The 24,564-nt window shown below is 42.9% G+C and overlaps 1 protein-coding gene across 26 annotated transcripts in view; it reads right to left on the reverse strand.

The window, feature by feature from the left end:
* DLG2 (discs large MAGUK scaffold protein 2) overlaps positions 1–24,564 on the reverse strand; it is a 1,023,659-nt gene that overhangs the window by 314,611 nt on the left and 684,484 nt on the right. For 2 of the 26 annotated variants that reach the window (XM_087966076.1, XM_087966075.1), the window contains exon 1: positions 1,607–2,042. The exons of 19 other annotated variants lie outside the window; for them this stretch is intronic. In XM_087966076.1, the coding sequence (XP_087822202.1) occupies positions 1,607–1,951 (345 nt within the window). In that variant the 5' untranslated portion in view covers positions 1,952–2,042. Of the gene's footprint in view, positions 1–1,606; positions 2,074–24,564 lie in introns of those variants that run through there. 5 more of the 26 variants (XM_087966066.1, XM_087966082.1, XM_087966083.1 and 2 more) reach the window with 5 other exon arrangements.

Raw genomic sequence — 24,564 nt, forward strand, 5'->3', positions numbered from 1 at the left:
TAGAATAATTTATTGGCCAAGTGTGATTGGACACAAGGAATTTGTCTTTGGTCCATATGTTCTCAGTGTACATAAAAGAAAAGAGACATTCGTCAAGAATCAGGAATCATAAAGGTGCAACACTTAATAATAGTCAGAGGGTACAATAAGCAATCAAATCATACTAGGAAACAGTCAATATAGATCGTAAGGACACAAGCAGCAAAATTACAGTCATATAGTCACAAATGGGAGGAGATGGGTGAAAGAAAGGATGGGAGGCTTAATAGTAAAAGTAATGCAGACTTAGTAAATAGTTGGACAGTGTTGAGGGAATGATTTGTTTAGCAGAGTGATGGCATTAAATAAAATAAGCAACATTGATAAAATAAACAATACGGGGCAGTCCGTTGCATTTTCTTTTTTAAAAGAAGTTAATTCAGACCCACAGTAATAACAATTGCTCATAACAGTCATAAGAATAGATTTAGACATTCAAATGCCATTTTCCTTTAACCTGTGTTTCCATTCAATGTGTTTCAATGAATGGAAATCTATAGTGCCTTGTAAAATTTAGCATTCATAGACATAACATGAAGCTATTCATTAGAGACTGAATTTTCATTATTAGTTTTCTTTTCATGTAAATAGTAACACTTTATTTTTGTCAAGTTCTCAGGAGTTTTCCAAACTCATACAAACACCTTTCTTACTAAAACTTATACCATGATACCAATGCTTCTATACTGAAAGTTAACTTTAAGTGCTTTATTCTTCCTTTTAAATAAAAAAAAAAACTAGATTATTTTTCGAAGAAAACGTTTATTTGCACCCTGTTCTCAGATCTTTACACTAATTTCTTGGTTTACAGATTTAACACTGTTACTGTTTTTCTTTCTTCTTAACGACATTTCATAATATTAAGACCAATAAAAAAACTGAGCAAAATTTTAACTCATGGAAAAATGAAAAAACAAACTCTAATTTCTGGATGTCTATAGAAGGGAGACCATTACAGTTATCTCTCAATATTACCAGCCGATCAGAGGTCCCTGTTGACTTAATTTGTTGCATTGCTTAGGTATCTCTTGTATGTTCATACTTAGCATAACCAAATCTAAGTTACAGTGCCTGGGGTGTCATTTTCAAAACTTCAGACCACAACAAATTCATTATACATACTGCAAGTAGAAGACAAGCAAAATAAAAATCTTATTTCATCCTAGATTTTTCTTTGTAGATATTCCTCTGGTTCAATTATATTTCAGTTACTCTCTTTTCTTTCTTCCTGCTCTGAATTGCTTTAGCTGCTTAGAGATACCATTTCCCAACACAATGACAACGAACGAATGTTAACACACCGTCCAATGTTGCAAAGCCACGATATGGCCAGGGAAAAGGGCACCAAACTTTAAAGACAGTATATGAAAAAAAAAGAGAATAAAATATTTCTCAGAAGCTAATTCCTGCAAAATCATCTCTTACTCACACTGGACAGTACATCAGGCTTTCATAAAATGTGCTGCTAGACTTAAGAACTTTTGATCTTTCCAAAAAGTGATGGCAAATTGATTTTACCTGGCTTGATTTAGGAGTCTAGGCAACCTGGGACACAAAAGAGGCTCACCTGTAAAGGTTCGTGCCAGTTGTGGGCACAGCTGCACTCTGCGCTTCTACCTCTGCTCATCCCCTTTACTTTCGCCAAGGTTTTCCTGGGGTTTCGTTGTGCATTGTTGTCCCATGGTGGGTGACATCTAGCCTTGGTTTGGGTTGAAGTTGGACACAAAGGTCCCGAAGCCATCGATGTTAACGCCTGGCCATGAGGCTGATGATACCCACAATGCCCTGGGGCATTTTCTGGCCAACTGGAGGTACAATGGACACCTCTGGATAAAGTAGGCATTCCTCTGGCAGGCTCTATCCCATCAGATTCACAGCAGCAGCTGTGCTGACGAGGAAGGTACGTCTTCATGGCAGGAGACCGGGGATCAGATCCTTCTGCCAACCTTCCCTTTCCCGGCAGACGGAAGGTCCTGTTTCCGTAAACCAAATACTTTTTGACAGCTGCTATCAGCAGTGCATCGTGGGAGCAGGGAGAGAGAGAGGGGGAGAGAGAGGAGAGCCACACACAGCATCATCTGCTGGTCGCTCTTTGTCAATCAATGACTCGAGTCAGCAGAGATGCTTGGCAGCAACCCCGGCTTCTGCCGGCAGTAGCAATCGATGCTTCCCACAGCTGGGGTGGACTTCAAACCCATCCCTTCTGAGGATAACGGACAAAGGGAAGGAGGAACCGGGGGCAACCCCAAAAGCACCGATGAATAAAAGAAAGGCAGTTGTGGAATTCTCACTCTTTACTGCCAGACACATTGAGCGAATTCCTGGTTTGGCTCTGCCTTCTTCTAACTAATACATTCTGCTTGCACTAGCAGAGACATTTTCTTTGGGAAGAGCTAACTCTATGAAGGAATGAGGTTAATAAGCACGGCTGCCTTCAGGAAACAAGCATTCCCCCTATCAGACATAAATACAGCCCTTCTCTCTCTCTCTCTCTCTCTCTCTCTCTCTCTCTCTCTCTCTCTCTCTCTTCCTCTCTCTTTCTCTCTCTCTCAGACGGAAGTTATTTGAGTTTGACTCAAAGGGAAGGCAATGCCACATAATTCTGTGACAACCTGAATGTCAGTGGAGATCTCAAAGTCCACATTCTGGACAGAGAAGACCACTGGTTTGAAAGAGGGCACAAAGAAGCCAACGATTGAACTTTAATTTGATTAAAATTGAATAGCCTTCCCTCAACAGAGGACAAAGGATATGACACCACCTATCTCCTGTCTACAACACAGTCCTTTCAGCAGTTCCCAGAAGGCTCCACACCCATTTGCATTATTTAGGTGACTCTGAGGATGCAGATAAACCCCCCAAGTGGCCTCAACGACTCTCTAAAAAGAATGCAAATGACCAGCTGTCTGCAAGGAATGTAAATCCTTCCATTCCCCATCATTCATTCAGAAATGAAGAATCTTCTTGGATGAGAAGTGAAATGTCTTCAAAGGAAAACAAGAAAGTCCGATTGCCTCTTGAAAAAAGCACCTTTGGGATAGAAATCTGGCTGAACTCAAGTGAATCTTTTCTTTTTTTCAGAATGTTTTTCTTTTTTCAAATGACCAGCTCTCTGCAAAGAGTATAAATCCTTCCATTCTCCCACCATCCAGTCAGAACCGAAGAAGCTTCTTGGATGAGAAGCGAAATGTCTTCAAGGAAAAACAAAGTCCAGTTTCCTTTTGGAAAAGCACCTTTGGGTCTGTCACAAACCCTACTGATAAGGATTGATAAGAAGCAACACAATCCTGGCTTGTTCTCTTGCTTTACCACCAGTGATCCAATCCTATGTGACATGAAATTGGCTTGGATGAAAAAAAACAAACAGCAATCAAAACCCAATTGAACCAATTCTGAGGTTCATACGATGCTATCCATCACAACGCATGGTGTCCAAGAAAGTTTTCCCTTATTTATCTAGTGTCCATCATGATAGACAGAACTAGGACACTTCTATCATTATAAGTACAAGTGCTTAGAGTTTAAGAATTTGGGAAGCACAGGAACAAGTAGCAGTTGCTATGGGAATCAAACAGTAATAAATGAAAAAAAAAAAAACCTGAAAATTTATTCAGAAGGCGGGACTAGAACTCACAATCTCTTGGTATTTGGCCCCAAAATCACCCAGCCAGTTTTTCATATTTAAGACAGGACTAGAACTCAACCTTTCTTCATTCCTGGGCTAGCACCTTAAAAACTACCTCAAACTGGCTTTCTAACCTGTTTCCCCGAAAATACGACCTACCCTGAAAGTAAGTCCTAGCTTGATTTTTACACGTGCACCCAATATAAGCCCTACCCCCAAAATAAGCCCTAATTAAGATCCTGCCCAGTCCAGAGTGGGTGGGTAAAAATTAAGGTAGGGTGAGGATGGGGGTGGTGGAACTGCCCTACTACTTACCTTTGCACAGTTGTAGCCAGGCTTCGCACACCCCAACACCTGCCTTGCTGGTCCATTTCTTCTGCAGCTGACAAGGCTGGCAAGGCTTTCCTGAAGGCCTCTGTAGCGGATAACAAAGCTCTGGATCGATCCTGAGCTCTGTGATCAGCTGCAGAGGCCTTCAGGAAAGCCTTGCCAGCTGCAGAAGAAGTTCCTGAAGGCCTCTGACAGCGAAAAGGAGGCCGGGGGCGACGCGCACAAGTGAGATTAGTCAGTTGATGACATCCCCCTGAAAATAAGACCTGGTGCCTATTTTTGTGGCAAAAATATATATGACAGGGTCTTATTTTCGGGGAAACACGGTAGTTCTCACCTGCTATCTGATTATAGAATTAGAAAAGCCCAAATGATCTTTCAAGCAAGAAATCAGCCGAGGGCCAAAAATGGCCTCCAAAGGCACGTACCATTTCTCCCAGACATATTCTGTAATGCAGTGATCCCCAACCTTTTTTACGCCGCGGCCCGGTACTGGCATCAGCTGGGCGCCGTGGCCCGGTACTGGCATCAGCTGGGCGCCGCCATCTTTTTTTGATGAAAATGTGCTTCCGGTGAGCTTTCTACCCAGAAAAGCTCACCAGAAGCGCTGGCGCCGCTATCTTTTTTGATGAAAACGTGCTTCCGGTGAGCTTTCTACCCAGAAAAGCTCACCAGAAGCACTTTTTCATCAAAAAAAGATGGCGGCGCCCAGCAAGCCAGCGGCCCGGTAGGAGTTGTTCCGCGGACCGGTACCGGTCCGCGGACCGGTGGTTGGGGACCCCTGCTGTAATGGCACCTTCCAGAAGACGAGTACAGAAAAAATGTGTAGCTCTTACTACACGTCTCTCACAATTGCAAACATAAATCATCAGTAATTTGGGATTCTGGTTTATACCAACTGACCACCAGTGCTGCTTTATACCAACTGACCACTGGACTCTTAGCTATGCCCCGTTTTTAATAACAGAGTTGGAAGGGACCTTGGAGGTCTTCTAGTCCAACCCCCTGCTCATGCAGGAAACTCTATACCATTTCAGACAAATCTCTTCTTAAAAACATCCAATGTTGGAGCATTCGCAACTTCTGGAGGCAAGTTGTTCCATTGATTAATTGCTCTAACTGTCAGGAAATTTCTCCTTAGTTCTAGCTTGGATCTTTTCTTGGGTAGTTTCCATCCATTGCTTCTTGTCCTGCCTTTTCCTTATGCAACCCAAGGCCAGCAGAAAATGGATTAATTTGCAGAGCTTATAAACATCTCCAACCACGCTGACTCTGAGCCACATGCAATTCCCAATTCCATAATGTGGCTTAAAAATAAACCAAGATCATCTTCATCGAGGTGAGCTGTGGTTCTCCCAGGTACACATAATGGCTCCGCCTCGAACGTCTCCTGCTAAGTTTGCAAAAAAAAACAGTTGCTTAAAACTGACCTGCTCTTAACTGAACAGATGTCAAATGATCCAAAATATTAAACTAGTTGAAACATCTAGACAAGTTTGCTCAAGGTTGACATGCCTAAAGGAAGCAAAGGCACATCTGGAAACATTACATAAACATGATCTGAGATTAAAGGACATCATTGAAATACACAGTCCACCTAAGCTCTAAATGGCTTGGTTGCAGTTGGACCCAACTAGCTATAAAAGGGATGAGAATTAGTTCTCACATGGTCAGAGGAAAACTTGATAGCAATAGCACTTGGACTTATATACTACTTTACAGTGCTTTATGGCAGTCTCTGGGTGGTTTACAACATCAGCATATTGCCCCCAACCATCTAGGTCCTCATTTTACCAACCTTAGAAGGATGGAAAGTTGAGTCAGCCTTGAGCTAGTTAGGATCAAACTCCTGGGAGACAGAAGAATTAGTGTGATCACTCGGGGTGTGGCACAAAGGCAACACAGTCAGATAAGCAATAAGCGCCCCTTTATTATCTCCAACTTTGCCCCCAATGTCCAGGTTACCTTCTGGCTGGAGAAAAACTCTCCCAGGAACAGCCTTTGAATACAGAAAATTAAGTCCAAAACATGAGCAACACAAACTGTAACTTAAAGTCCAAACAAACCAAACTGCAGTAATTAGTTTGGCAGGATAGAAGCAAGAATCTCAGGCTTGAAGGCACGGCAAAACTCACACAGTTGGGAAGACACCAGGAACACAGATAAGCCACAACAACACAAGATAAAGTCACTTTGCTCCCAGCAGCCTGCCATACGCAGCCTGCCTTTCTTATCAACTGTCTTCCCAGCTGTGGCTAATGAAGGGAATCAGGGCCCTTTCCTCCCCATAAGCCACATAACCCACGTTGTTCTCTTCTCCGTTCCTCCCTGCATGCCCTAGGATGATGTTTCTTCCTCTGAACTCCCTGTCCCTTGTTCTATCTCTCTCCTGCTCTGCCCAGCCAGACTTTGCCCTTCCCCAACCTCCTCCACAGCCAATAGAGCCACACTTACACTACCTGTCAGCTGCCCGGCTTCTGCCTTGGATTCAGGGGCATGACAATTAGCCTGAAGTATTGCATTCTAACCACCGCATCACTACGACTCTTATTATCCTTCAAGGATGGATGGATGGATGCCTTTCCTGGGGATTTTTGATCCATATACTAACAAAGCGCAAATCTGTTTTGCTTTTTACCCTGAAAAGGTTAGCTACCTGGAGAGAAGAAGGATGTAACTTATTCATTTATTTATATATTCTGTTTCTAGAGCTGCCCACCTCAATCCATGAACGCATGCATAAATAAATATCGCTTAAATGTCTGAAAAATGCTAAGTGAAATTCCAAAGTTGATCAAAGTCCTGGAAATCCATCATCCCCTCTGAAATGAGCCAGAAATGGGCTGAGAGGCCCCCCGTATAGCATCCCAAAGATCTAATTACCTTAATTTAACAGCGCAACACTTCTCTCTGAAAAAGACTAATTCCTGCTTTTTCAGTTCAATTGAAATTTCAGTGCCGTTTCCCCAATGGGACCACGCTCCAAGTTCAAATTTATTTTGCAACTAAACAAATGATTACTGCAGCTCATTAAGCCATCCATGAAACAAGAAGAAAAGGAAAATGTGGTGTTTTAAGATGCTGTTCCAGGACTGGACCTCTGCTTGGGGAATGTATTATTTGAAGTTTCCACCAGGTGGCTCAAAGCTCACTCTACAAAGGAGAAAAATAAACAAGCTACAATAACACACACACACACACACACACACACACACACACACACACACACCACCTCCTATCCCTCTAGCTCTTGGAAGGCTGCAAAATGCCGGGTTTAGAAATACTGAATAATGTACTTTGCTCATGATGAGTCACTATAAAAATATATGGATAGAGTAACAGTCGATCTTTTTGAGAGGAGAGGGAGGGGAGAGGAGGAGAAGAGGGGAGGGGAGGAGAAAAAGGGAGGGGAGGGGAGGAGAAGAGGAGGGGAGGGGAGGAGGGGAGGGGAGGAGAAGAGAAGAGGAGGGAGGGAGGAGGGGAGGAGAAGAGAAGAGGAGAGGGAGGGGAGGAGAGGAGAGGAGGGAAGAAGAGGGGAGGGGAGGAGAGGAGAGGAGGAGAGGAGAAGAGGGAAGAAGAGGGAGGGAGGAGAGGAGGGAAGAAGAGGGGAGGGGAGGAAAGAGGAGAGGAGGGGAGGGGAGGAGGAAAGAAGAGGGCAGGGGAGGAAAAGAGGGGAGGGGAGGAGAAAAGGGAGGGAGGGGAGGAGAAGAGGAGGGGAGGGGAGGAGAAGAGAAGAGGGGAGGAGAGGAGGGAGAGGAGGGAGGGGAGGGGAGGGGAGGAGGGAAGAAGAGGGGAGAGGAGGAAAAGAAGGGAGGGAGGAGAAAAAGGGAGGGGAGGGGAGAAGAAGAGGGAGGGGAGGAGAAGAGGAAAGGAGGGAAGGGAGGAGGGGAGGAGAAGAGGAAAGGAGGGGAAGGGAGGAGGGAGGAGCAGAGAAGAGGGGAGAGAGGAGAGGAGGTGAGGAGAGGAGAGGAGGGAAGAAGAGGGAGGAAAAGAGGAGGGGAGGGGAGGAGAAGAGGAAAGGAGGGGAGGGGAGGAGGGGAGGAGAGGAGAGGAGAGGAGGGAAGAAGAGGGAGGGGAGGAGAAGAGAAGAGGGGAGGAGAGGAGAAAAGTGGAGGGAACTTACTGTGGTGCTGTATACATTAAAAGTTACAAACTTTAGGCTGAGCGATGCAGTCCTCTGTACCAGAATCCTAGAACTTCTCCAACTTCTCCTTCTATAGAACCATAAAGTTGAGAAGACTTGGCTCTCAAAGACCCTCCCTGATAGAGCATAGAATAATAGGGTTGGATGGGACCTTGGAGGTCTTCTAGTCAGGGGTGCGATTCAACCGGTGTAACAACCAGTTTGGTGAGTGTGCGCTTTGCGCGTGCGCAGAGCGTTTGCTATTGACTTTCTCCAGCAATCTCTGTTGAGTTAAACAGCTGATGCGCTGCAATCCGCTGTGCCGCACGAATCAGCTGAACTTGAAAACCAGGATATAAAGCATAGACTAGAACAGGGAGCGGGCAGGCGGGCCCAACAACTGGTTCACTCACAGCTGATCTTCAGAGCTACCGGTTTGTGTGAACCGGGCCGAACCGGTAGAATCCTGGTTCAAGATAATAGGTATAGGTATATACACAGTTATGAATACATGAAATGGGTACATATAAGAAAAATAAAAGAGAAACAAAAGGACAGGGACGGTAGGCACGTTGGTGCGCTTATGCACGCCCCCTACAGGCCTCTTAGGAAAGGGGTGAGGTCAATAGTAGACAGTCTAAGGTTAAAGTTTTTGGGGCTTGGGGAAGAAACCACAGAGTCAGGTAGAGTATTCCAGACCTTGACCACTCTGTTGCTGAAATCGTATTTCCTGCAATCAAGTTTGGTGTGGTTAACCTTGAGTTTGTATCTATTGTGTGCTCTTGTGTTGTTATGGTTGAAGCTGAAGTATTCATTGACAGGTAGGACATTGCAATGTATGATTTTATATACCATACTTAGATCAGACCGAAGACGGCGTAATTCAAGGTTTTCTAGGTCTAGAATTTCAAGTCTGGTGGCATAAGGTATTCCACAATGAGTAGAGGAGTGGAGAACTCTTTTTGTGAAATATTTCTGGAGTTTCTCAACTGTGCTAATCATCAGCGAAAAGAACTCAGTTGCTCTTAATATGATCACAGAGGTCATTTATGTAGAGTATGAAGAGAGTTGGTCCTAGAACACTGCCTTGGGGGACACCACTATTGACAGGTACAGAATTTGATAGGACGCTCCCAATTTTGACCGTTTGTTGTCTGTTTGGCAGGAATGCTTCTATCCAGTTATGCAGGTGTCCAGAGATACCATAAGATTTTAGTTTTAGGAGTAGTTTGTCGTGTACCACTGACTGCTTTTGACTGCTTTCTCCTATATCAGACAATTTGATTGACAGAACTCTGGTATAGGAGGAGCTGGGGAGTTCTCCTGTAGGAAGAGGAGAATAAAACTTCTCAAAATGGCTACTGAGGTGGAAGATCTTTAATGGAAAAGCAGAGACCAGTTCTACAGTACAGCAGTGGATTGCTGCCTTCAGCGATTGTGGGGGCTGGCAGCAATGAGGATGAGGTTCCCGAGGAGCCTGTGCTAAGTGCACGTGCATGAAGGATTGCTCGCAGGAAAGAGCAGCTACAACAGCATGGGTGATTGCCAGAAAATCCATAGTGAAAACTAGAAAAGAATCACTCTCAGCCCTAAGAAGGATGCGGCGTTAAACCATTTCTGAAATCTTGCCAAGAAGACTGTAGGAATTTGTTTAGGCAGTCATCAGGAGTTAACGATAAGGGGATGGGAATGGAAGGAGGGAGAAGAAAGGAGGAAGGAGGAGGAGAAGAAGAAGAGGAGGAGGAGGAGCAGGAGCAGAAGAAGAGGAGGAGGAGGAGGAGGAGGGAGGAGGAGGGGAAGGGGAGGAGGAGGGGAGGAGGAGGAGGAGAAGGAGAAGGAGAATCTTGAGTTTCTTTCTTAAACTTTTCCATTTTGGGCCTAAATTCATGCTTTACTTCAAGGCCAACAGCTCTACATTCCTTTATACATGTCCAAAGAGCACCTCCCCTCAGAGACCAGTTCCTTAAAGTATCAGCAAAAGATTTATTTCCTTTGCTGGTTTTGTGGCTAAGCAAAGTTTGAAATTACCATCATCATCAGGCCGTTAATTCTCTCTCTGAAGCTTCAGCCTTCCGTCCGATCAGAATGCTCCGGGAGAAGCAAACTCCGAAGGGAGAAAAAAAAAATCTATGGCCTTTGTGCCTCAGTAGTGAACAATTCTGAATTTTAATGACTCGCTGGCAGGAGTTCCTTTCGTTAGCAAGGTTTTGAAGTAAAACAAAAACAGAAATGGGATCTTAAACCTTCTTTGCCTAAATGCTACCAAATGGATTAAACCAAGTTTAAAGCTTTCTTCTCCCTTTCTCTTAATTTGCCATTTTCAAAGCATCCTCTTGCCTTGTTCCGTGCTCCCATACAACATGATGACAGTTTTGTGAGCTGCACCTGTTCCTCTCTTAACAGGTTTTTTTGTCTCCCCCCTTCTACTCTGCTACTATCGCGTAAGCCTCTTGTTTCCTCAGAGCAACCCGGGAACATGGAATGAGTATACCGAGACAAGCTCCATTGGCATGCATTCAACACAACCCCTGTTCAAAAGTTGTCTTTTGCCTTGTCACGTCATTAAATTTTATAATGCTATGCATTCTTTCTCACAAATGAGCTGAACTTTCTGACTGAACTCGTGCAAGGACAAATGCAGACATCTCTTTCTATCAGTTAATACATTCCATACAAGACCAGATACAGGAACTCGACTTTCAATCACTGCAGGGATATAACCGGATTTGTTGGCCACTATTTTCTCTGGGGAGCTTTTTTTTTTTTTTTTGATGTCCCAAAAGTGCTTTTTCAGGAGGCAACTGGACTTTCTGGTTTTTCTTGGAAGACGTTTTGCTCCTCATCCAAGAAGCTTCTTCAGCTCTGACTGGATGGCTGTTGTGGTTAGCCAGCAGCAGGTGGAGATGGCTGAGGAGAGCAAGGACTCAGATGAGGGGCCAGGACCGTTAGGGAGTGGATTGCTGCCTTCAGAGATTGTAGGGGCTGGCAGCAGTGATGATGAGGTTCCCGAGGAGCCTGTGCTAAGTGCACGTGCGTGCAGGATTGCTCGCAGGAAAGAGCAGCTACAACAGCATGGGCGATTCGGGAGTAATGGCTCCTCCTTCAAGAAGATAAAAGCCAGCTGTGAAAGGAACGTACTTTGCAGAAGGCAAAGACATTTTGAAACTCCAGCCTCATGGACATTCCAGTATCCTGAGTTTGTATTTGAAGATTCTTGTATTGCAAATTATTTCTTGTCTGTTATCTTTTGGCAAGCCTCGCACATCTTGGCAAGGCTTGTGCTTATCACAGCTAATTATTTTGTAAAAGCATTACAAGATTTCTGTTCCTTTGGATTGTGTTTGATTTGTTGGAAAAGGGCGTGGGTCAGAACAATGGCGGGGAACGGAAGGATTTATACTTCTTGCAGACAGCTGGTCATTTGCATCCTTTTAGAGCAGGGATGTCAAACTCCCGGCCCACGGGCTGGATGCGTCACATGCTGGCCCCGCCCCAAAATGGTTTAGTGGAAGGAGAAAAAGTCCCAATATGTCATGTGATGCTGCCATGACAACATGAGTTTGACACCCCTGTTTTAGAGGTCGTTGAAGCACTTGGAAGTTTATCTGTGTCCTCAAGGCCACCTGAGTAGTACTCCTGGTTCCTGTACTCTGCAATTTGTGGATAGATTCCAAATTCAGATAGAAAATCAGAACGAGGATAAAGAATTGCAGGATAATTAGGAATTGCCTCCAGAAAATGTGCATGCTCCAACACTGGAGGTTTTAAAGAAAAGATTGGACAACCATTTGTCTGAAATGGCATAGGGCAAAGGTCTTCAAACTTGGCAAGTTTAAGACCTGTGGACTTCAACTCCCAGAATTCCTGAGCTAACATGACTGGAGGAAGAATTCTGGGAGTTGAAGTCCACAAGTCTTAAAGCTGTCAAGTTTGAAGGCCACTGGCATAGGGTCTCCTGCCTGAGCAAGGGGTTGGACTAGAAGACCTCCAAGGTCCCTTCCAGCTCTGTTATTCTGATATGATTAGGATTCTGGTCTTGTGAAATGCCACACGTTTAATCAATTCCTTCTACTTTTTAAAATGCCAGTTTGTCTTTACTTGGCAGCATTTTTTTTTCACTAGGAATGCTTCCATCTGTTTTCACCTGCCTCCATACGTTTTCACTGTTGCCAGTTCCTCAAAATTAAATAATAGCACCCATCGCCGATAAAGTCGCTACGTCGGGTTACGCAATCAAATTGGGAAGGAACCTCGGGGGGGACAACTGATTTAATATTCTGCAATACGGTGTCATAATCTTACATTTAAGCAGTCCTGACAGATGCCCATCTCTTGCGAGACTCTAAGGAGGCAGATATCACAATATCCTCCGGCATGGTTGGTAAGGCAGGCTGAAATTGCATCTCTTCGATCATGTCTCAGGAGGTGGAGAGAACGGATATACAGCTTATATCTTCTCATCGACCTCCTTTACTCTAGCCAGGATATTCTGAAAGCAAGAGGTGCCGAGCTCGCCAAATACAAATATGTTTTCTGTGTCAACTCATAAAACATTTCTATGCCTATTTTAGAGTTGCCATGAACAGAAGGGGGGAGAGAAAAGGAATTTGAAAGTGCAGTGCAGCAGTTTGGAATCGAAAGTGAGTTCCATTCTTATCTTGCAAAGATTATAACTAAGCTACTGGAATTTCTGCCCCGCAAATCTGTAATTGGAGAACATGATTGATGACTCTTGGTTATGAACGTGTTCTGTTGGAGAATATGAATTATGATGCACCCAGAGGGGTGAGGGAAAACCAGGGTCAAGGGTGACAGTGAATTACGTGTCTCAGAATCGGCTTCATACAGGTCATGCCGACATGTTCACTCTGAATAAATCTGTGATGATCTGGAGTATAACACAAACGTAACCAAAACATAAATAAATGTCCTTTAATTTCTCCAGTTTGGCCCCACTGTTCAATAATTCTCAGTTGGAGATAAAACTTACCCAAAAATAGTCTTCAAAAGAAAGCAATACAGTCCGAACTTAACGAACAGATAGAGATGAAATAAAAAACCAAAACAAACTACAATGAAGGAATTTCCACAACGGACCAGGATAAGTAATTACCAACTTCAAGGAGATAACAAGGCACAGTCTGTTGGAAGGACGCCAACTAAGATAACTTCAGCCCAAAATAAAACAAGCTTTGCTTCTGGCAACGCTGTGTTTTGACCGTCTCTCTGATATACTATTCTCCCCAGCTGCAACCAATGAGGGGGATCATGGCCACTTCCTCTCTTGTAAGCCAAGTGGTTTCCTTCTCTGTTCCTCCCTGCATGTCCTAGGATGAAGAGGGGATGGGCCTGGTTCTTCCTCTGACTGCCCAGCCAGCCTCTGCCCTTCCTCAGCTTCCTCACAACCTTGGGAGCCACACCTACACTCCCTGTCGGCTATTCCTCCTCTCCCTCAGAGTCCGACTTTAACAAGGGCATGACAAAATCCTTTGAAGTTTTTGAAGCTTGTCTCAAGGTTCATGATTTAATTAGGGCAACTGCCGGAATCCTGACATTCTGTACATTTGAATCCTAGAGTTAATTATTAAAATTCTAATCTCAGAATTTTAAGACATAAAATAAAATCCACCCCCCCCCCTTTTTTTTCAGGAGCCGTTTAGTAAGTGTAACAACCCTGGGTTATTTCTTTATTTTATTTAAGGCATGGCATCTGCAGAGATTGTGCCATCGCTGATCTACAGATCGGCCTCAATTTACAAATCATTCATTTTAGTGTCCAAAGTTACAACCTTGAAAAAGTGACTTATGACCATTTTGGGGCCTGCTGGTCCAACAAACTTAGTATTTTATTTTTATTTTATTTTTTTAGGAAATGTATATTGCAGCCTATTCACACATGGTGACTCAAGGCGCCTCACAAGAATATAAAAGCATCATATAAAAACAATAAAATTAATAAAATAATAATAATATATAATAGAATAATAAAATGAAATCACCCACCACAACCCCCTGCCCTGGCAACAACACATTACACGAGCCATTTAATGGGCTCCATCATGCTCTGCGTTCCCCAAGCCCGCTGAGAGAACCAGGACTTCAGCGCCTTCTGGAAGAGTGTCAGAGTGGGGGCCATTTTAATCTCTGAGGGAATGATGTTCCAGAGAGAAGGAGGGAGCCAACATGGAGAAGGCCCTTCTTCTGGGTCCCACCAGATGTATCTCCCTGGGGGATGGGACCTGCAACATTCCTTGCCTCCCTGCTCTGGTGGGTCAGGTAGATGTGATCAGCAGATGAGACAGTCCTCAGATAACCTGGTCCCAAGCCATGAAGGGCTTTAAAGGTGACAACCAGCACCTTGAATGGCACCTGGAACCAATGCAGCTCCCACAGGAGAAATGATACATGTGCACACACTGAGGGTCTGCGCAAAGGAGGGAGGAAAGGAGTGAGGGAGGAAGGCAAGGAGGCAGGGAAGGAGGGAAGAAGGAACGAAAGGAGGGAGGGAGGAAAGAAATGAAAGAGGGTGGGACGAAAGAAAGGAGGGAGGGAGGAAAGAAATGAAAGAGGGTGGGACGAAAGAAAGGAGGGAGGGAGGAACGAAGGAAGGGTCCCTATCCAAGGTCAAATTCACCAGGCAAACAGGCTGCCTACCAGTAACTAATTTTCAAAGGTTATTCCATTCCGACTGAAGGAAACCAAACTTCTTTACTTGGGTTAACATAACTTTTTTTTCCCCTTTAAAATGATCATTATTATAAACAATAGTCCCCAATGAGTCCTTTTAAAGACTTTTTTTTTCAAATTTGGAAGCTGTAATCGTTCTAATTAACTGTGATCAGTCAAATGTGGTTTTAGCGTAACAGAGAAAAAAACAAGGTTCCCCTCTAGGTTACTTGATGAATTCCAAGACACGCTGTTGCTGGCGAGGGCAGTGGTTGAATATCTGCTTTGATTTACAGTTCCAAAGTGTTTTTTTTTTTCTTCATCTTTCAACATTTGGCATCTCCAGCTCTCAGTCTCTACTAAAAGGACCAGAAGTAGCCAAAACTGGATTTGGGCGTAATGGAATCACATAAACTATAGATGTTACAAAGGGAAATAAATGAAAGACGACAACTTGGAAATTTGAATTGGAAGCATTGAGTATCACAGATGGCAATGAAAAAAAAAAACATATCAGGTGATTCCAAAGGTGTTTTTTCCCCCAAAAAGACAACTGGATTCTGTTTTTCCTTGAAGACCTTTCGCTTCTCATCTGAGAAGCTTCTTCAGTTCTGACGGAATGGTGTAGAAGGGAAAGATATATATTCCTTGCAGTCATCTGGTCATTTGCATTCTTTTAGAGAGTCAGTGAGGCCACTTGGAGATTTATTTACGTCCTCAGGGTTTACAGCACCCGTCCTTTCCAAGAAGGCTCCACACCCATTTGCACTATTCAGGTGATTCTGAAGGCACAGAAAAAACTCCAAGTGGCCTCAATGGCTCTCAGAGGGAGTACTAATGACCAGATGACTGCAAGGATTAAAATTTTTGTTAATCCTTCCCTTCTCCACCATTCAGTCAGAAGCGTAGGAGCTTCTTGGATGAGAAGTAAAACATTTTCAAGGAAAAACTTTGAAAAAGCACCTTTGGGACTGAGAATCTCCATAGACGTACAAGGTAACGGTATAATGCAAAATCTGGGGTTCATTATTTTGACAAAATTTCAGTTTGCTCTCTTGCTTGGAAGGAAGTGACATTTTGTTTCATTCTGGTCTCTGTGTGTTTGGTATTAGAGGTTTTATTTTTTTATTTTGTACTACATTGCATTTATTGGTTGGATTTATTTAACAAAGTTAAAATGAGAAATTACTGCAAAGGTCGCCTTGTATTTTCTGGCTGTACCTCAAGATTGGGGCAATGTGTACCGTATTGGCTGAGACTTTCTTTCAGTTGTAAGTAATATTTGAGATGGCTCGCAAGAGAAATAAAAGCAGTCTAAAATACAATAAAAATATAATAGCACTATGAGCTCAACCACAGCAATTCAGCAAGGTTTTGAAATGTGGAAGTGCAGCAAAACAAATCTGGTTATATTTAAAAATGCAACATATTGAATAATGCTCATTAGATGGACTATTACTTTAATCATTTAAAGATCAAATGCAAATGTAATTTTTTTTAAAAAAATGGATATTCAGCAGCTCAACTGCTGCAATCACAGATCTCTTCTAAATAAGTTTGGATTTCATGGAAAAAATTACTACTGGAATGAACCTGTCAACCTAAGGAGCTGTGGTAGCCCAGTGGTTAGAATGCAGTATTGCAGGCTAATTCTGCCGACTACCAGCAGTTCGATCCTGACTGGGTCAAGGTTGACTCAGCCTTCCATTCTTCCAAGGTCGGTAAAAATGAGGACCCAGATTGTTGGGGGCAAAAGGCTGATTCTGTAAATTGCTTAGAGAGGGCTGTAAAGCACTATGAAGTGGTATATAAGTCTAAGTGCTATTGCTGAAGCTATTAAAAAAAAAAGAAATTAAAACTAACAAAGTCAGTAAGTCAGCTGGCTGGAAAAATTGACATCACAGTCATATGATTCTCATGTAATAACTGCAGTGATTCTCTTAACAACCATGCCAAAAAAGGTCATAAAATCGGGTATCCTCATGTGACAATCTCACTTAACAATTGCACTGCTTAACACTTAATTTCCCAGTTCCTATTGCGGTCATAAACCAAGTACTACCTATAATCTCACATGCTCATTCCTAATGGACATGGTAGTAAAACGTTAAAAGGAAAATGTTTATAGAGATTCTTAGTCATCCAGGTCATGGTTGTCCCAAAGGTGCTTTTTCAGAAAAACTTTCTGGTTTTTCTTTGAAGAGATTTCGCTTCTCATTCAAGAAGCTTCTTCCGTTCCTCACCATTCAGTCAGAACTGAAGAAGCTTCTTGGATGAGAAGTGAAACCTCTTCAAAGAAAACCCAGAAAACCCAGTTGCCTCTTGAAAAAAGCACCTCTGGTTTAAAAGGAAACAACAGAACTACTATGATATCTGACTATCAGCTCTTTTTTGAGGGGCTGAGTCAAGGAACCTAGAGCAGGGAGTTTAAGAAATGTTCTTTATTGTAATAATGGGGAATAACAAAAGAAGAGACTGACCAGCTACAAGATGGAGAGACTCAATTATAGAGAGAGTGGATGCATCATTAGAAGATCTAGAGGTCCAGGTGGATGACAGAGTGCCTTAAAGAAAATCTATGTGGTTGTTAAGAGTTGACATCAATCTGATGGTGCTTAATCAATAAAAGAATCCATCAACAACCAGAACTGAATCTTGAAAACCTACCTTTCTCTCCCTTTTTATTCCATATTATACAAAGAAAAAAAAGGATGTGTGTTGAGTTTGTTTCTCAAATTACTTCCTCTGGACTGTATAATCTTTCTGGCAAGTGGTCCCTCAATAGCTCGTTTAGTCCTTCTTCAAGGTCATCTCTACGTTCCTTTACACCGGGAGTGTTCCAACCTCAGCAACTTTAAGACTTGTGGACTTCAACTCCCAGAATTCCACATCCAGCATGGAATTGAGGTCCACAACTCTGAAAGTTGCCAAGGTTGGACATCCTTGGTCTAGTGGTTAAGGCACCAGGCTAGACAGCCAGAGACCATGAGTTCTAGTCCTGCCTTAGGCATGAAAGCCAGTTAGGTGACTTTGGGTTAGTCCCTCTCTCTCTCAACCCAACTCACCTCAAAGGGTTGTTGTTGTGGGGAAAATAGGAGGAGGAAGGTGTATTAGATACATTCACTGCTTTGAGTATGTTTATTCATTTTTATTTATTTATATCTCACCTTTATTATTATTTTTACAAATAAGTAAAAATAATAATAAAGGTGGAATATAATTAAATAATTAATATAGGAAAGTGCCCTGGTGGATTGGATTTATCTAGTTTGTCTATCTATCTATCTATCTATCTATCTATCTATCTATCTATCTATCTATCTATCTATCTATCTATCTATCTACTATTCCTTGGCTTATAACAGTTCATAGTTATAGTTATAATCCTCGGCTTATAACAAGTGACTTGGCCATTTTTCACACTTACGACTGCTGTAGCATCCCCATGGTTACATGACCAAAATTCAGACGCCTGGCAACTGCCATGTATTTATTACAGTTGCAGTGTCCTGGGAAAGGGTGGACTTCAAAACTTTTAGCAAGGGGTTCTCTGCCCGGTTGCTGGGTGGGCGTGGCCTAGTTAGCCTCCTGCGCCATGGTGAGGGGGTTGTTTTTGCCCTCCCCGGGCTCTGGAGGCTTTCCTCGAGCCTCCAGGAGGGTGAAAACAGCCTCCCCGGGCTCCAGAGGCTCTCCGGAAGCCAGAAACAAGCCCATTTCCGGCCTTCTCGAACTTCTGAAAGGCCCATTTTTTGCCCTCCCTGAGCTTCTGCACATGCCCTGCACTTACCTGCATCCAAAATGGGCCACGGGGGGACTCCTGGGAGGGGAGGGGTGAGGTGGGCGGGGCCAGCCAGGAGTGGGATTTGGGGGTTCTCCGAACTGCACAGAATCTTAGCTAGGGGCTCTTCCGAACCCCTGAGATCCCCCAGCAGCCCACCCCTGGCCCCAAGGTCATGTGATCCCCTTTTGCGACCTTCTGACAAGCAAAGTCAATGGAGAAACCAGTTTCATTTAACAGCCCCATGTGACTAATTTAACCACTGCAGTGATTCCCTTAAAGGTCATAAAACGAGGCAAAACCCACTTAACAAATGTCTCACTTTGCAACAGAAATTCTGGGCACAATTCTGGTCGTAAGTCGAGGGCTACTTCTATAAAAATAATATTCAGCTATATATGTTGGATTCGACATGGATTACAAAGAGAATATGAGCCAAACGTGGGATGAGAACAAGGCAAATGCAATTTTAGGCTGTATCAATGTAATAAACGGGAAACGGGCCCCTTGTCAGTCAACAGGAATGAGGAATCACCACCAGCCTATCAAATACTTAGGAGACGAGGGTTTGGCAGCACAAGGACATGACATCCAATCGCCAGCCATCAACACACCAATCAGCCAATAAGAAGGCACCACATAAATATGACTCGCAGAACAGCCCAAAGCACGTATTCCGGTAGGGAGAAGCTCCCTGAAGATGGGCTGCAGCACAAGTCTGAAAAGTTCGGAAAAGTAAATCTCTGGTCCCGGTGACTGAGCCAGATTCGATTTTGCCTCATGGGACATGTATAGGAGTGGTGCGGTGGCCTAGAGGTGGAGCTCTTGCCTCACAATCAGGAGGCTGTGAGTTCGATCCTAGGTAGAGGCAGATATTTCTCTCTCTGGTCAGAATGAGAATATATCCGCTGAACAAAACTCTGTATTGGCAACAGGAAGGGCATCCGGCCAGTAAACACTCTGCTAGCTCCACGTATTCCACCCCACAAGGGATTATGGGGTTGTTAAAAGAGGACGATGATCCTGGGACTATACATGAAGGGACTGTATGTGTCATATAGTCCCTCCATTCACGTATCAATGTACCTATCAGAGTAGAGCTGGAAGGGACCTTGGAGGTCTTCTAGTCCATCCCCCTTGGTCTAGCAGTAGAAATTAGGTTTTATGAAGAAAGACCAAAGGGATCTTAATCCTTCAGGTGATGAGTGGGAAGGGGAGAGAGAGATTGTGGGACTTTTGAAAGCCTGGGAGATCTTCTGAAACAGTCCACAATGGGGGCCATGAAAGAAGAAAATTAAAGTTTCAGGAAAGTCGATTCCGAATGATTGTTCAAGAAAAATAATAATAGTAAGAGTGGCAAATAATTCCCCTTTATTGGATACGTTCAAACAAATGTTAGAAAACCATCTGTCAGGAATGCTTTGATTGGGATTTTGTGGGCCTTTCCAAGCCTTTGACTCTATCTGCTTAATGAGAAATAAATCTCTTGATTTATTCAGTGGAAAAGGAACATTTATTATGAAATAATTTTTGCTGGACGATGCCCACTGGTTTTTTTTTTTTTTTTGCACTTCTTGCTGATTTCTCAGTTAATTTCAGATGCGTTAGCCTGAATTGATTTTAAATAGTAAGCAATTACGTTTTTCAATCTGAAGTCTAGTTTAAAATATGAAAAAAGATGTTTCTTAAAAGAACACCTTCTGAAAGTTTCAAAAGCTATAGATTGATGTTTTCATAATTACTGAAAGAAAAAAGGAGATTGCAGGGCAATTCCTTCAGAGTACAATAAAACTTGTTTTCCAGATCTGCTTAATGGATTTTCAGTGCAATGGATATAATATTATTTTGGAGTTCAAGGAGGCCATGCAATTGATGTAATGTATGCAATGAATATCAATATATACAATTTGCATAAAATGCATAATTGATTGGTTTTTTTTGTTTTTTGTTTGCAAATTATACATTTATGCATATTCTTACATAACTGATATTAGTTCTGCCACCCTTTCGTCGCAAGTGATCTATTCTCCTTCTCAGAAGGCGGACTGATTGATCATACTAAATAACAATACTAGTAATTTATTAAATTTATGTGCTGCTGACCTTCCCATAGCAACTCTGGGTAATTATTTGTTCCATCAGAAATTATCCACCCATAATCATTGATTGATTGATTGCATTTATAGAGCAATTCAGCTTGAACAATGTGATTTTCGACAGCTTACAAGAAAAGAAAAGAAAGAAGAGATAAAAATGGGTGCTAAATTCTCCAAATCACCTGAAGATAGAATAGGAAGTAATGGATGGAAGATCATTAAAGGGAATTCCAATTTACAAGGAGAAATTTCCTGACAGTCAGAACAATCAATCAGTGGAACAGCTTGCCTCCAGAAGTTCCCTAGAGGTTTTTAAGAAAAGATTGGACAGCCATTGGGTCCAGAATGGTGTAGGGCAGTGGTGTCTAACCTTTTGGGGCTCCTGTGCCAAAAATTGTGTGCGCGCTTGCACGCTTGCGCTCATATGCCAGCACCCAGAAGGCAATGCGCACCCGCCCATACCCCCTACACATGTGCGTGCAATCCCCACCCACTCACCTCCCCCCTCCGCCCCCTTACCTGCACTGTGACTCACAGCTGATTTTCGGCTGGTTTGAGGCCTTTTTCAACCTCCAGAGGCTTCAGGAAGGCTTCTGCAGGCTTTTCAGGCCGAAAAACTAGGCCCATTTCGTCACTTCCGGTATTTCCGGAAAAACAGGAAGTGATGAAACGGCCCTAGTTTTCGTCCTGAAAAGCCTGCAGAAGCCTTCCTGAAGCCTCTGGGAGGCCAAAAAAGGCCTCAAACTGGCCGAAAATCAATTTTGGGGTGCGTGATGCGCAGTGAGGTAAGTTTGCCTGCAGCTCGCGTGCCGCCACAAATGGCTCTGGGTGCCACCTGTGACACGCGTGCCATAGGTTCACCATCATGGGTGTAGGGTTTTCTCCTTAGCGTGTGTGTGTGTGTGTGTGTGTGTGAACTAGAAGACTTTCAAAGTCCCTTCCAAACAATGATTCTATGTTCTAATAATAAGCAACAATAATTAATGGTTCACATTCCACCAGGACTTTACCCATTCAGGGTCCAGCACATGTAGAAATAGCCATGTTTTAAATCCTTTCTAAAAACCAGTGGGATTAGGATCAATTAAACCTGACTTTGGGTGGGGGTCAACATTCAAAAGGCAGATGATGCTCCCCAAAAGATAATTTTTCTGGATCCCATCAAATGACACTGCTTCAAGGAAGTGATACCTCCAGGATCTGGCACCCAATATATACCATCATCATCACCCCTCAAATCTGCAAGCTAAGGATGAAAGTCTGAAGGGCCAATCCAGGCATATATGATTAGATGATCATGTGCATAATACATTGCCTTTGGATGTCCCAAAAGTGCTTTTTTTCATGAGGCAACTGGACTTTCTGGTTTTTCTTTGAAGACATTTCACGTCTGATCCAAGAAGCTTCTTCAACTCTGACTGGATGGTGGGGAAATGGAAGGATTTATATTCCTTGCAGACAGCTGGTCATTTCCATCCTTTTAGAGAGTCATTGAGGCCACCTGGATGTTTGTCTGTGTCATCAGGGTCACCTGTGTGGTGCAAATGGACGTGGAGCCTTCTGGGAATTGTTGAAATGACCAGCTGTCAGCAAGGAATATTGGATGTCAAGATGCAAGTCCACAATTGTGCAAATTTGTGCAAGGGCACCAATGTTTTGGTGTTTTAAAGCAAGGGTCTTCAAACTTGACAGCTTTTAAGACTTGTGGACTTCAACTCCCAGAATTCCTCCTCCAGTCATGTTAGCTCAGGAATTCTGGGAGTTGAAGTCCACAAGTCTTAAACTTGCCAAGTTTGAAGACCCTTGTTTTAAAGGGATTGTGGTTTGTCACAGGCATTTCCATTTTCAAGCCTAGCTTCAGAAGAGATCGATGGGAGGTTGAACTATAGATCGAAACACATGTGTTTTATTTTAATTGGGAATCTAGGGTGGTAGCACAGGTGTTTTATCTCTCTGTCTCCCACTGAAATATTGATCTGGCTTCACAACTGCCATTTCTCTTGTCAAAAGTGATCTAACATCTAGTGCAAAGCTTGAAGCAAAGAGGAGACACTAGTTTTAAGTATTGTATAAATAGATATTCCATGTGGTAAAAGCTTTGCTTTTCACAGGAGTAATGTATAGCTGTGATAGTTGGACCATGAAAGCTGAACGCTGCAGAATGGATGCTTTTGAACTGTGATGTTGGAAAAGACACTTGAGAGTCTCTTGGACTGCAAGGAGGTCCAGTCAGTTGACTCCAAAGGAAATCAACCCTGACTGTCCTTTGGAAGGACAGATCCTGAAGCTGAAATACTTTGGCCACCTAATGAGAAGCAAAGACTCATTGGAAAAGGAGAAAAAGAGAAGGAAAACTTTGACTTCCAACTTTTTTAACACAGACAGGGGTCTTCAAACTGGACAGCTTTAAGGCTTGTGGACTTCAACTCCCAGAATTCCTCCTCCAGTCATGTTACCTCAGGAATTCTGGGAGTTGAAGTCCACAAGTCTTAAACTTGCTAAGTTTGAAGACCCTTGGATTAGATAGATAGATAGATAGATAGATAGATAGATAGATAGATAGATAGATAGATAGATAGATAGAAGATAGATAGATAGATAGATAGATAGACATAGATAGACAGACAGATAGATAGACAGACAGATTAGGAGGAGAGAGAGAGTGAGAGAGAGAGGGGGAGGGAGGGAGAGAGAGAGAGAGAAAGAGAGAGAGAGAGAGATGGAGATGGAGATAGAAGATAGATACTGTAGTCAGGGGTCTTCAAACTTGACAGCTTTAAGACTTGTGGACTTCAACTCCCAGAATTCCTCTTCCAGTCATGTTAGCTCAGGAAATCTGGGAGTTGAAGTCCACAAGTCTTAAACTTGCCAAGTTTGAAGACCCTTGCAGTAAAAGATAAGAATGTTACTCACCTCAGTGTCTATGGAGATCCTCAGTCATCCAGGTCATGGTTGTCCCAAAGGTACTTTTTCAAGAGGCAACTGGACTTTCTTGGGTTTTTTTGAAGACATTTCACTTCTTATCCAAGAAGAATAAATCAAGTAAATCTTCTTGGATGAGCAGTGAAATGTCTTTAAAGAAAAAACAGAGTGTCCAGTTGCCTCTTGAAAAAACACCTTTGGGACAAAAGACCGTGAGACCGTGATGTTGGAAAAGATGGCAAAAGTAAATGATGAGGTGGTTAGATAATGTCATTGATGCAATGAACATTAATTAGTTTGTCTGGTTGTGTTTCCTGTCTAGTCTATCCCATAAGGCTGACATCACCAAGCTAGCACTGACAAATGTCAGGGCAAAGCAATAGGCGCAATCTACATAGACTTCTGTAAAGCCTTTGATTCAGTGGTACACGACAAACTACTCCTAAAACTAAAATCTTATGGTATCTCTGGACACCTGCATAACTGGATAGAAGCATTCCTGTCAAACAGACAACAAATGGTCAAAATTGGGAGCGTCCTATCAAATTCTGTACCTGTCAACAGTGGTGTCCCTCAAAGCAGTGTTCTAGGACCAACTCTCTTCATACTCTACATAAATGACCTCTGTGATCATATTAAGAACAACTGTGTTCTCTTCACTGATGATGTAAAGCTATTCAACACCACAGACAATACTGCTACCCTTCAAAAAGACCTTGACTATGTATCAGAATGGTCAAACAAATGGCAACTTCAAATCTCAACAAATAAATGCTCTGTCTTACATATTGGCAAAAAAAATATATCAGAAAATAAAATACAGGCTGAATAGTCAAGACCTTGTTGATGATCCAAACTCTGTCAAGGATCTTGGAATACTCATCTCTAATGATACTCATCTCTAAGGTGGTTCAAATCTTTTTTTAAAATCACCCATTCCCTTAGAGAAAAGTGGGGAGATTAGCAGTAATTGTGAACACAGGCA

Source organism: Notechis scutatus, chromosome 5 (assembly GCF_049901735.1).
Source record: "Notechis scutatus isolate UNSWTSFEM ecotype Mainland chromosome 5, rNotScu1.2, whole genome shotgun sequence".
NCBI lineage: Eukaryota > Metazoa > Chordata > Lepidosauria > Squamata > Elapidae > Notechis > Notechis scutatus.